At 47.7% G+C, this 11,930-nt stretch overlaps 1 protein-coding gene across 1 annotated transcript in view; it reads left to right on the top strand.

Moving 5' to 3' along the window:
- ABHD18 (abhydrolase domain containing 18) overlaps nt 1-5,664 on the top strand; it is a 35,119-nt gene extending 29,455 nt beyond the window's left edge. The window contains exons 11-12 of the mRNA XM_008070498.2: nt 1,184-1,346; nt 5,107-5,664. Coding sequence (XP_008068689.1) covers nt 1,184-1,346; nt 5,107-5,158 — 215 coding nt within the window. The 3' untranslated portion in view covers nt 5,159-5,664. The remainder of the gene's footprint in view (nt 1-1,183; nt 1,347-5,106) is intronic.
- The last annotated feature ends 6,266 nt before the right edge of the window (nt 5,665-11,930 follow it).

Raw genomic sequence — 11,930 nt, 5'->3', positions numbered from 1 at the left:
TGGGAGGCTGAGGAGAGTGGATTGCCTGAGCCCGCAGGTTCGAGACCCGCCTGGGCAACTAGGCGAGACTTCATCTCTACAGTAAATCAAAAAATTAGCCGGGTGTGGTAGTGCGCGCCTGTAGCTCCAGCTGTTGAGGCTGTGGTGGCCAAGAGCGGCCACTGCACTCCAGTCTGGGCGACAGAGTGAGACTCCAACTCAAAAGAAAAAACAAACAAAAAAAACGCATTGGAAGGCAAGGTATAGTAGCTTTCACCTGTCATCCCAGCACTTTGGGAGGCCAAGGTGAGAGGATTGCTTGAGCCCAGGAGTTCGAGACTAGCCTGGGCAACATAGACTTTAGCTCTATAAAAAAATTAAAAGGCATTGCAGCATGTGCCTGTAGTCCCAGCTATTCAAGAGGCTAAGGAGGGAGGATCACCTGAGCCGGGGGGTTAAGGCCGCAGTGCACTGTGATTGAGTCACTGCACTCCAGCCTGGGGGACAGAGTAAGACCTCAGCTTAAAAAACAGTTGGAGATCTGGGTATGCACCTGTAGTTCCAGCTACTTGGGAAACTGAGGCAGGAAAATTGCTTGAGGCCAGGAGCTAGAGGCTGTAATTTGCTATGATCATTTTTGTGAATAACTACTTTACTCTACCCTAGGCAACATAGTGAGATGCCATCTCTATAATTAATTTGTTAAAAGTAAAAACAGGTGGCCAGCCTCGGTGGCTCAGCCTGTAATCCCAGCACTTTGGGAGGCCGAGGTGAATGGACTGCCTGAGCCCGCAGGTTCGAGACCCGCCTGGGCAGCTTGGCAAGACCTCACCTGTACAATAAATAAAAAATTAGCTGGGCGTGGTAGCGCACCCAGCTACTTGGAAGGCTGAGGCGGAAGGATTGCCGGAGCCCAGCAGGTTGAGGATGCCGTGGCCGGGAGCGGCCACTCCGATCTGGGTGACAGAGTGAGACTCCAACTCAAAAAAAAAAAAGTAAAAACATGCAGTTTGTGTCTTCTTTAGATTATTCATCTGATTGTACTGGAGATGAATACTTTGTAATGCATATATTATAGTCGATTTAATGTTTCACTGACTGCATTGTGTGGCGTATTTTATTTTCTAACATGATTAATCGTAGTTATATAATCTCAGAGCTTTTAAAATGTGTATATATTGAATTTTTAAAATCCTATACCTAGTTCCAGTTGATCCGAGCCTCATTATAGTGGTTCAAGCCAAGGAAGATGCCTATATTCCACGAACAGGAGTTCGAAGTTTACAAGAAATTTGGCCTGGTTGTGAAATTCGCTATCTAGACGGGGGTCACATTAGTGCTTATCTTTTCAAACAAGGACTCTTCAGGTAAGGCAGTTGCTCTGAACAGGTGTTTGTGTGTTTGTGGTTTGTTTGTTGGGCATTTCTAGCCTCAGCACATACGGAAGATGGGTCATTTCTGTCATGCATTCCAGTCTTAACTTCCCCCTCACCTCCACAGATCTCCCAGTGAGGGCCTGTTCCCCCTTCTGTGTCACCCTCCGGCTTCCCTGTTTTTCTAGGGAAGGAGGGATGTGACACGCCCCAGGGATGCCGTGGTTTTACCCTCTTCGGCCAGGACCTGGGGGTGAGGAGGGCCGTTGCGCTCATCTGGTCCACGGGGTCGCGTCGGGAGCCGTGTGCTCGCCCTGAGGCTCCCTTGGGCCGCCAGAGCCTCTGTGGTATAACTCAGCTGCATCCCTTAGTGAGCGACACTGACCCATACGTGGCCCACAGCTTTCATGATAGCACCTACCGCGACTCTGCTATTTTAGTTCAAACTTACACAGACTTTTATGTCATAACTCCAGGACCCTGATATTCTGCATTATTTCTACTTCTATCCGCATGTGAGGGTAGAAGGTATCACTGGGATATGTTTCCCATTAGTGGTTAGTGAAGTAGTTCCCATAAATGCTGGATCGGCGCGCTGTGCATAAGTGTCCAAAACCGCCGGCTGGGTGGCTGTGTTGCAGTAGAGCTGTGTGGGACTTACGCTGGACACCTTTCAGCTCTTGTTAACGGAAGAAGTAGTGCTTTGTACATCGTTGCTTATTTAGTTCAGTTTATAAATGTCACCTCTTTGAGGTACAAACTGAGACGTCGAGTCTGTCATGTCTTGAAGGATATACTAAACCTTTCTTTTTATCATATGGCTTTTTTTTTGAGTTGGAGGCTCACTCTGTCGCCCAGGCTGGAGGGAGGTGGCACACTCCGACCATTGCAACCTTGACCTGCTGGACTCTGGCGATCCTTCCACCTCAATCTTCCAAGTAGCTGGAACTACAGGCATGTGCCACCACACCTGGCGGATTTTTTGATTTATGGTTGAGATGAGGTCTTGCCAAGTTGCCCCGGCTGGTCTCGAACCCATGGGCTCAGGCAGTCTCACCTTGGCCTCCCAAAGTGCTGGGATTATGGGTGTGAGCCACCACGCCTGCCTTTGTCGCATGATCTTTGAAAACATACTCGCCAGTGCCAAGTCCCCATTAGGTGGTGAGTGAGCGGACCCTCTGTCCAGTCAGTGGCGCCCTGCCACAGTGCCACCGAAACAGACGTGGCCCGGCTACTGTGCCAGACTTGCCCAAGGGCAGTCTGAAGCCCTCCTGGGCGTGGACGCAGAGGACCCCACGCTTGTGTGAGCAAGTCAGGGCCAGTTTCCGCTCCTCCTGTGTACGCAGGCGGGAGTTGAGCTGAGTGGGAAGAGCGGACCTGACCCAGGTCAGATGTGAACACTTGCAGGTGCTCAGGGGAAGGCTTTCCTTTGAGCCGGAGGTGAGCGTTCACCCTCAGCGTGGGCCAGACGCCAGGGCGAGTGCCTCGGGCGTCGTTGTCCCCTGTGCAGGGTAAGGTGGTGAAGGGGAAGGAGCGCCACTGAGCTCCTGGGCCTCGCCGCCCTCACGTCAGCCGATGTGGAGCACAGAACTCGACACATTCAGTCCTTTCCCCTGCCAGACAGAAAGAAGCCCCTCCTGATGTGCGCCGATGTTGCGTGTTGAGTCCTTGAGGGCTGATGGGTGATGCAGGGCACTGGAGACTGGCAATGACCCATGACACATCTGTGCGCCTTTCTGGGCCCTCCTGACCCCGTGGCGCCAGCCCGAGTTGCAGCCACAGGCCCCGCAGGCAAGGCCAGGCCAGAGTCACGCTTCCAGAACGGTGCCCAGTCAGCACGCCCTTCTGAGCCCTCTCTGCGTCTCGCCGATAGCCCTGTTGCTATCCCACCTGCCCTCAGACAGGATCTCTCTGAGTGTTTGCACAGCATCCGCGTGTCTGGCTCTAAGTTGTTTCCCTTCTCGTTGGTTTATTATAATTACCAAGGAACAAATTGTTGAGCCAGAGAAATGCAGATATGTTGGAAAACTGCCTTCCCGACGTGTTGGGAGTAATAGTCCATTAGCAGGCTGTCAGTTTTTAAAAGATAATCTTAAGGCTCATGCCTGTAATCCCTGCACTTTGGGAGGCCAAGGTAGGAGGATTGCCTGAACCCAGGAGTTTGAGGCTGGTCTGAGCAACATAATAAGACGTCGCCTCCACAAAAATCAAGAAAATTAGCCAGGCATGGTGGCATGTGCCTGTAGTCCCAGTTACTCGGGAGGCTGAGGAAGAAGGATTGCCTGAGCCCAGGAAGTCCAGGCTGGGGTGAGTCGTGATTATGCCAGTGCACTCCAGCCTGGGCAACAGAGGGAGACCATGTCTCAAAAAAGAAGAAAAGAAAAAAATATTTTACGGAAGTCAGAAACCGTGTGCCTTCCTTTTCAATGGAAATATTAAAGCCGGGCTTGGTAGCTCAGCCTGTAATCCCGCTCTTTGGGCGGCTGAGGTGAGTGGATTGCCTGAGCCCGCGGGTTCGAGACCCGCCCGGGCAGCTTGGCGAGACCTCATCTCTACAATAAGTCAAAAATTAGCCGGGCGTGGTGGCGCACGCCTGTAGTTCCAGCTACTTGGGAGGCTGAGGCGGAAGGATCACCGGAGACCAGCAGGTCGAGGCTGCGGTGACCGGGAGCGGCCTCTGCACTCCAGTCTGGGCGACCGAGTGAGACTCCAACTCAAAAAAAACAAAAAACAAAAAGAAATATTAAAATACCTATTAAAGTTAATGTAGGAAACGTCAACGCTTTTGTTTTTCAGTGGCTAGGAATGTGCTCTCAGTAAACGAATATCTGTATCATAATCTGTGAAATAGATTGAATGTCACATTCTAAAAGGTTACATAAGTATTTTTAGCAAAGTGGCAGAAAAACGATTAAAAGGAACCAGTTGCTTTGTGCCACAAAAAAGGAATTTATTTACAAGAAATTGCGTATTTGTTCTTACATGTTTAAACTTCAGTCACCTTCAAAGTACTCTTCATTTGATGCAATACACCTATCACGATACTTTTTCACTGCTCAACAACTCAAAAGGAGACTACTCAAAACAGTTTTTGAACTTGTTGATTTTGATGCCTTTTAGTCCATCCGCCATTTTTTGTTTCACCTCTTCCACATCAGCAAAACATTTCCCTCTGAGGACTTTTTTCATCCAGGGAAACAAAAAAGAATTGCTCAGGTTGAGACCAGGTGAGGCATGGGAGTCGTGCTATTTTTTATTTTTGGTCTGAACAAAAAACTACTGAACACTCAGCGTGGTGTGGGCAGGTGTACCCATAAAGCACCCATCATGAAAATGGGCAAACGCTTCGAAAGAATCTCCCAGAAAATTCGCCGAAGCCGAACACAGCCTCTTAATACAATGCTAGCTAGTGCACTGATGCTGATGGAGTCCTAGAACACTTAAAGAGGGGAAGCCTGTCCTCCAAGGTAATTCCGTGTGTTGTTTTTTTTGTCCCCCTCGTATATTCTGAGACACCGAAAAGCACGTCAGGAAGATGCCCAGGCCCACCACCTTCCGCTGGAATACACGCGAGGCTCCAGGGGCGTTGGGGAGGTCACACGGGTCACACACCCCTTGGGGAGCTGCCTCTTCCATGGCCTTGTAGAGAGGAGGTCAGGTGCAGGCCACAGACACTTTGTGACCTACAGTAAAGGTGCTGTCTGTCCCCCTTGTTTGCCAGTGACTTGTAGTTTTCTTTTGTCTTTGATTTTAGACAAGCCATCTACGATGCCTTTGAACGCTTCCTCCATAAGTACGCTAACTGATTGGATCACTGTGTGACCCTGCGCCTGTCATGTTTCTCACCAAAGGAATGTTTATCTCTGGTGATGGGAAGAACAGACAGGCGGCACTGTGTGTCTGACGCTGTCCACTCAGCAATGTGGATCAGTCACCTCTAAGGACTTCAAGTACATTTGAGAAATTTTAAAACAGTATTTGAATGAAGTAATGTACAAGTATTTTTATTGTTTGTTGAAATCCTTAATATCTGGTCTGCTGTTACTATTTATGAAAACTTTACATTTTTAATTATGAATAATTTACTCATTTAAAATAAATGTGTTCATAGAGAGCCTATCAGTTTTTAATAGAATTGCTAAATCAAACTAGGGTTGTAATATATTAGTCTTACTGTATATCCTTATATGACAGTTCACTTTTGATTTGGGAAACATGTTTATTTCTACTTTGAATGAGTGGTGACTTTATAATCTGGTTTTTCACTTTAAATTTCTGCCATGGAAATAAATACTTTTGATGTGTAAAATCAGTGTTAGCTTTGAATTGTAAGATATCCTGATTGCTTTGTGGATAAATGTTTTTAATAAAGTGAGTGGTGTGGCTGGGCACAGTGGCTCATGCCTGTAATCCCAGCATTTGGGAAGCCAAAGTGGAAGGATTGCTTATTCCAGGGGTTTGAGTCCAGTTTAGGCAACATAGTGAGACCTCATCTCTAAAACAAGACAAAATTGTTTAAAAATAGTGAGTGAGCCAAGCTCGGTGGCTCAGCCTTTAGTCCCGCGCCTTTGGGAGGCTGAGGTGCGTGGATTGCCTGAGCCCGCGGGTTCGAGACCCGCCTGGGCAACTTGGCGAGACCTCATCTCTACAATAGATCAAAAATGAGCCGGGCGTCGTAGCGCACGCCTGTAGTTCCAGCTACTCGGAAGGCTGAGGCGGAAGGATCGCCGGAGCCCAACAGGTCGAGGCTGCGGTGGCCGGTAGCAGCCACTGCACTCCAGTCTGGGCGACAGAGTGACACTCCAACTCAAAAATAAAATAAAATAAAGTAGCCGGGCTCGGTGGCTCAGCCTGTAATCCCACGCCTTTGGGAGGCTGAGGTGAGTGGATTACCTGAGCCCGCGGGTTCGAGACCCGCCTGGGCAGTGAGACCTCATCTCTACAATAAATCAAAAAATCAGCCGGGCGTGGTAGCGCATGCCTGTAATTCCGGCTACTTGGAAGGCTGAGGCGGAAGGATCGCCAGAGCCCAGCGGGTCGAGGCTGCAGTGGCCGGGAGCGGCCACTGCACTCCAGTCTGGGTGACAGAGTGAGACTCCAACTCAAAAAATAAAATAAAGTGAGTGCTGAAATGCACATAAGAGGCGCTTTACTAGACAATAAAACTTTGCCAAAGGCTGGGCGTGATAGCTCAAGCCTGTAATTCCAGCATTTTGAGAGGCTGAGGTGAAAGGATTGCCTGGGCCTGGGGGTTCAAGACCAGCCTGGGCAGCGAGACCTCATCTCTACAACAAATCAAAAAGTAGCCGGGCGTGGTAGCGTGCGCTGTAGTTCCAGCTACGCGGAAGGATCGCCGGAGCCCAGCAGGGCGAGGCTGCGGGGGCCGGGAGTGGCCACTGCCCTCCAGTCTGGGCGACAGAGTGAGACTCTGACTCAAAAAAACTTCCCTATTTTAAAAGATTCATGAAAATTTTCGTGAAAAGTGGAAATATTGGAAAACCTATTGCATTAATTGATGGATACTGGGTCTGACGTCTTCTTGTGTGCCCACTCTTGGGCTTGCTCGACATCTGACTTCACTGTTTCCACACACTTAACAGCTTTGGCTTTTTAACTTCAGAATTTATTTTACAGGAAGAAATTAAAGTTTTATCTAATAACTGCTGGCTTCTTAGAATGGGGGATTATATGACTAGACTTGGCGCTTCTCTCTATGTTAAACTTTTCTAGCTGAGAGCTAAAACGTTTGAGGGTATGTGTGAAAGTTTGGAAAGTATTTCAGGGTTTTTTGGAAATCTGTTGTCTGTGAATCATAAACAGTTATTCTTACTCTAGTAAGGATATCTGAATTATAGCGTTCCTTGGCAGGCTTTTTAATGGAGATTTCATTTGTCACTCTATGTCTCCATCTCAACTCTTCACCACTATTTGAAATCAATAACATGAAGTCATTGATGGCAGACGACATAGTAGTGTCACTAAAAATGCTTTGGCAGAGCAAACCAACACGATACAGCTATCGGAGCTCCAGCAATTGTGCATATTCAGGTGAGAATCTTTAGCTTTGACTGGAAGTACAAAACCTAACATTCTTCTAAAAATAACCTTCAAAGATAAAGTGACACTCACTGTCCACTGAATTACGACTTGTATCATGCATCTGGTGACGTGGTATGATTGAATGCTTTCTGAACAGTGGCTTAGTAAAACTAGTGCTTTATTCTTTTTCACCAAGCAATAATATACTGTGGTGTATGAGTTTCTGCTTGTAAAAAGTGAAATTTTTATCAGTTGTAGTTAACTCTTAGGCATAACTAATCTTTCTCAAATAAAATGTGAAAAGGGTATTTTAAAGGTTTCATCTCTTAACCAGATGTTTTAAGAATATATCCATGCTGGACATGGTAGCTCATGCCTGACATCCCAGCATTTGGGAGGCAGAGATGAGAGGATTGTCTGAGCCCACAGGTTCAAGACCAGCCTGGGCAACTTGGCGAGACTTCGAGTGTACAATAAATCAAAAAAATTAGCTGGGCATGGTGGCGCATGCCTGTGGTTCCAGCTACTTGGAAGGCTGAAGTGGAAGGATCACCTGAGCCCATCAGGTCGAGGCTGCAGTAGCCATGAGCATGTCACTGCACTCCAGCCTGGATGACAGAGTGAGACTCCAACTCAAAAAAAAAAGAAAAGAAAAAAGAATATATCCATGACACTACCTTACTTGATTAACTCAAAGTACAAAATGCCATTTCTTAGAGTTTTTTAAATTCACCCCCGTCAAAGTAGCAGCTTAAATAGTCTCAGATATTTATTACGTAAAATCTCAGCTTTGAGGCACAGGTAGGACATAAAATGCTGGAGACTCATTAGACCCAAGTTGCAGGCTGTTGCCCCGCAAGCCAGCGACCCACACTTGGTTGCTCGTGCTGTGATGGCTCGGGGCCTTGAGCTTGATGTATCTGTTGACTGGGCATCGTGCCGCCTCCACGGTCCACGGGGTTCTCTTCATGTAACTGCTCTCCTGTGTTTCCTGAGTGACCTGGATGATGGCTGGCTTAAGACGTTGGTATAGCTCTGGGGGTAGAAAAAGCTTCTGAATGTTGGCTGGGTGTGGTGGCTCACACCTTTAATCCTAGCACTTGGGGAAGCCGAGCTGAGAGGATTGTCTGAGCCCATGGATTCCAGACCAGACTGGGCAACTTAGTGAGAACTTGTCTCTACAATAAATCAAAAAATTAGCCGGGCGTGGTGACGCATGTCTGTGGTTGGAAGGCTGAAGCAGAAGGATCGCCTGAGCCCAGCAGGTTGAGGCTGCAGTGGCTGTGAGCGTGTCACTGCACTCTGGCCTGGGTGACAGAGTAAGACTCCGACTCAAAAAAAGAAAAAAAAAGCTTCTGAATGTCATGCTTCGCTAATGTTGTAATTACTATTAAGTCATTTTAGTGTATGCATTTTAGATTGTTTCTTATGAATGTATTTTTTAATGTGGTGTTTTCTCATAAAGATTATGAAATTGCTAACACTGTAACTGAGATTTAAAAAATCATTTCCAGCCGGGCTCGGTGGCTCAGCCTGTAATCCTGCGCCTTTGGGAGGCTGAGGTGAGTGGATTGCCTGAGCCCGCGGGTTCGTGACCCGCCTGGGCAGCGAGACCTCATCTCTACAATAAATCAAAAATCCAGCTGGGCGTGGTAGCGCGCGCCTGTAATTCCGGCTACTCAGAAGGTGGAGGCAGAAGGATCGCCGGAGCCCAGCAGGTCGAGGCTGCGGTGGCCGGGAGTGGCCACTGCCCTCCAGTCTGGGCGACAGAGTGAGACCCCAACTCAAAAAAAAAAAATCATTTCCAAACATTTTATATTTCACAATAAAAGTCTACTTCAAAAGCTAATCATTTGGTCCTCTTTTCCGAGTGGTGGTATTGTAAATACAGAAGGCATGTGTCACGTTGGATGAATGAACCCAGACCGGATCTGGGCGTGTATGAGGTGTGGCAACTCAGTTCACGAACTTGTCTTTGGGAAAGTGCTCCATATCCCATTGCTGAATATCTCTATGGTCACCTGTGACGTACTCCCCTTGGAAAGCTATGCTTCCACACCAGAGCCTGGTCTGCCCAGCAAAGCAATTTTGGAACTCTTGCTCTGGAATGGTCACAGAGCCATCGCTGTATCACCCTTAATGTCCTGAATGTCGTCAGGACTTCAATATTTCTTCCTTTCAATATTTCTTTTACCTTCCGAAAAGGAAAAAAGTCACTGAGGCGAGATCAGGTGAGTAGGGAGTATAACTATGGGTTACTAGCTTACTGGCTCAAACTCCCTCCCGGAGCACGCTGGTGCGAGCTGGTGCGTTGCTGTGATGCAGGCGCTCCTTCGGGCCGTGTTTACTCACCTTTTTCTTGTACACGATTTTTCGGTCACAATTTTCCTGTTGCTCTTTTTTTTTTTTTTTGAGTTGGAGTCTCACTCTGATGCCCAGGCTGGAGTGTAGCGGTGTAGTGGACGCTCACGGCCACTGCAGCCTCGACCTGCTGGGCTCTGGCAATCCTTCCACCGCAGCCTTCCAAGGAGCTGGAATGACAGGCGAGCACCACCACACCCAGCTAATTTTATGATTTATTGTAGATACGAGGTTTTGCCAAGTTGCCCAGGTTGGTCTCAAACCCCTGGGCCCAGGCGGTCCTCTTGCCTGTGATTCCCAAAGTGTTGGGGTCACTGAACCCAGCTAAGATTTTCTCTGTTGATGTTTATTTGGTCTGCCGTGGCTTTCACAGTGAGCAGACAATTTTGATGTACAATTTGACACGTTTTTGCAATGTTTTCATCAATTCTGCTCATTAATAACCATCCTGACCTCATCCTCAGTGATGCTTTCTCTCCCTTCAGAAAAATGTTTAATCCATTTGTATACTGAAGTTTTTTTCCATGGCATTATTCCGATAAACTTTGGACCAACATGTCCCCAATTTCACGTACACTCTTGTGAAGTTTAACAAAAAATGTAATGTTTGTTGCTCTAATTCGTTCGAACCCTAACGTTCTCATGATGACAGCTCTGATGACCGTTCCAGAAAAAGAGCTCCATCATGGCTTTGACGGGTGGACTAGGCACAGGTATGTCTTCCCAAGGGGAAGACTTTGGAGGTGACCCTGCAGTGGCATTCAGCAGGGAGGGATGGAGCACTCCTTCTAGGATGAGCTTGTTCCCTGTCAGGGTGAATGGCCCAGACAAGTTAATGCAGAAGTAAGCAAGGGGGCCTCTCGCAGAACAGTCGATATTTCCTTGACGAGAGCCAAGTTCGCCCCAACGGGGCCCTGAGGCAGCAAGCCCTCTGACACACCATGGGCGTCTGCATGTTGGAGAACTCGGTGTCGGATGTGGTCACATTTACACGGGCAAACAGACTTCAAACAGTTAAAGGCTAGAGGTGTGGATTCATCAAAGGATTCACAGGACTGGACGTGGGCTCTTGGGTAGATGCTCCTCTAGAAGCTGTTGGAAATGTAGGGAGATAATGGCAGGTGAGACAGGAAAAAGATCTATCAGCCACTTTGCAGGAGGATAGCCTGATTTCTGGGAATAGTCTTAGAGGCAGGATCCCAGGAAACCAGTGACTGTGAGGTATACACCAGGAGCTGAACAGGCCAGCACCTTGACCTTGGACTCCCCAGCCTCCAGAGCTGTGAGCAGTCAGTGTCTGTGTTTATGGCATTCTACTGTGGCACCCAAGCAGACCAAGCCAGCAGGTTGTGTGAGCTGACGTCGGATGACGCTGCGTGTCCGGGAGAACCTTCTGCAGCGACACAAGTCACCACACTGTCCAGCGCGGGAGTCGCCACGCTTGTGAACTGGGCGGTTGTAACTGAGGAACGGCAGTTTTCATTTAACTTCAATGGTTTAAGTTTTAAAATTGAACTCAAATAGACACATGTAAGTAACTAGCAGCTCTTGTACTAGATAGTGCTCATAAAAGAAATCTAAATAGCACAATAACATAGATGCTTTGGAAATACATCAAACACTGTGCTCTAGTCCTTGTAGAGCTAGTATAACTTCTCTCAAGTACATGTGGAATCTTTCCAGAAGTCACGTAGTAGGGCACAAGGGAAAATAAGTGTCTTTCATAAAGTAGACATACAAACAACCCATCGCACAGAATGAAACTAGAATTCAGAGATAACTAGTAATACTGAGTGACCTATCACGGAAACAAAGAACAGAGTACCATGTTCTCAGTCATCAGCCGATCGCGAAAAACTACTCTAATGCTGTAAGAAAGGGATTGGCCGTGGTGGGAAACTGCCAGAGGAGGGAGGGGTACACGTCACCAGTAAGAGGTCCTGCGTAAGGAACATTTATTTGTATGACTAACCCTGAATTGTACCCCCCATCTTTAAAGCAAAAAATTTAGGAACTTAAATAACAAAGATAACTCAGGCCGGGCTCGGTGGCTCAGCCTGTAATCCGCGCCTTTGGGAGGGCAAGGTGAGTGGATTGCCTGAGCCCGCAGGTTCGAGACCCGCCTGGGCAACTTGGTGAGACCTCATCTCTACAATAAATCAAAAAAATTAGCCGGGT

This window comes from Carlito syrichta, unplaced genomic scaffold, assembly GCF_000164805.1.
Source record: "Carlito syrichta isolate Samal-C Ts95f unplaced genomic scaffold, Tarsius_syrichta-2.0.1 Scaffold111640, whole genome shotgun sequence".
In the NCBI taxonomy this organism is placed as follows: Eukaryota; Metazoa; Chordata; class Mammalia; order Primates; family Tarsiidae; genus Carlito; species Carlito syrichta.
Note: the sequence above shows the minus strand (reverse complement) of the source record. Positions and strands in the feature narration are given on the sequence as shown.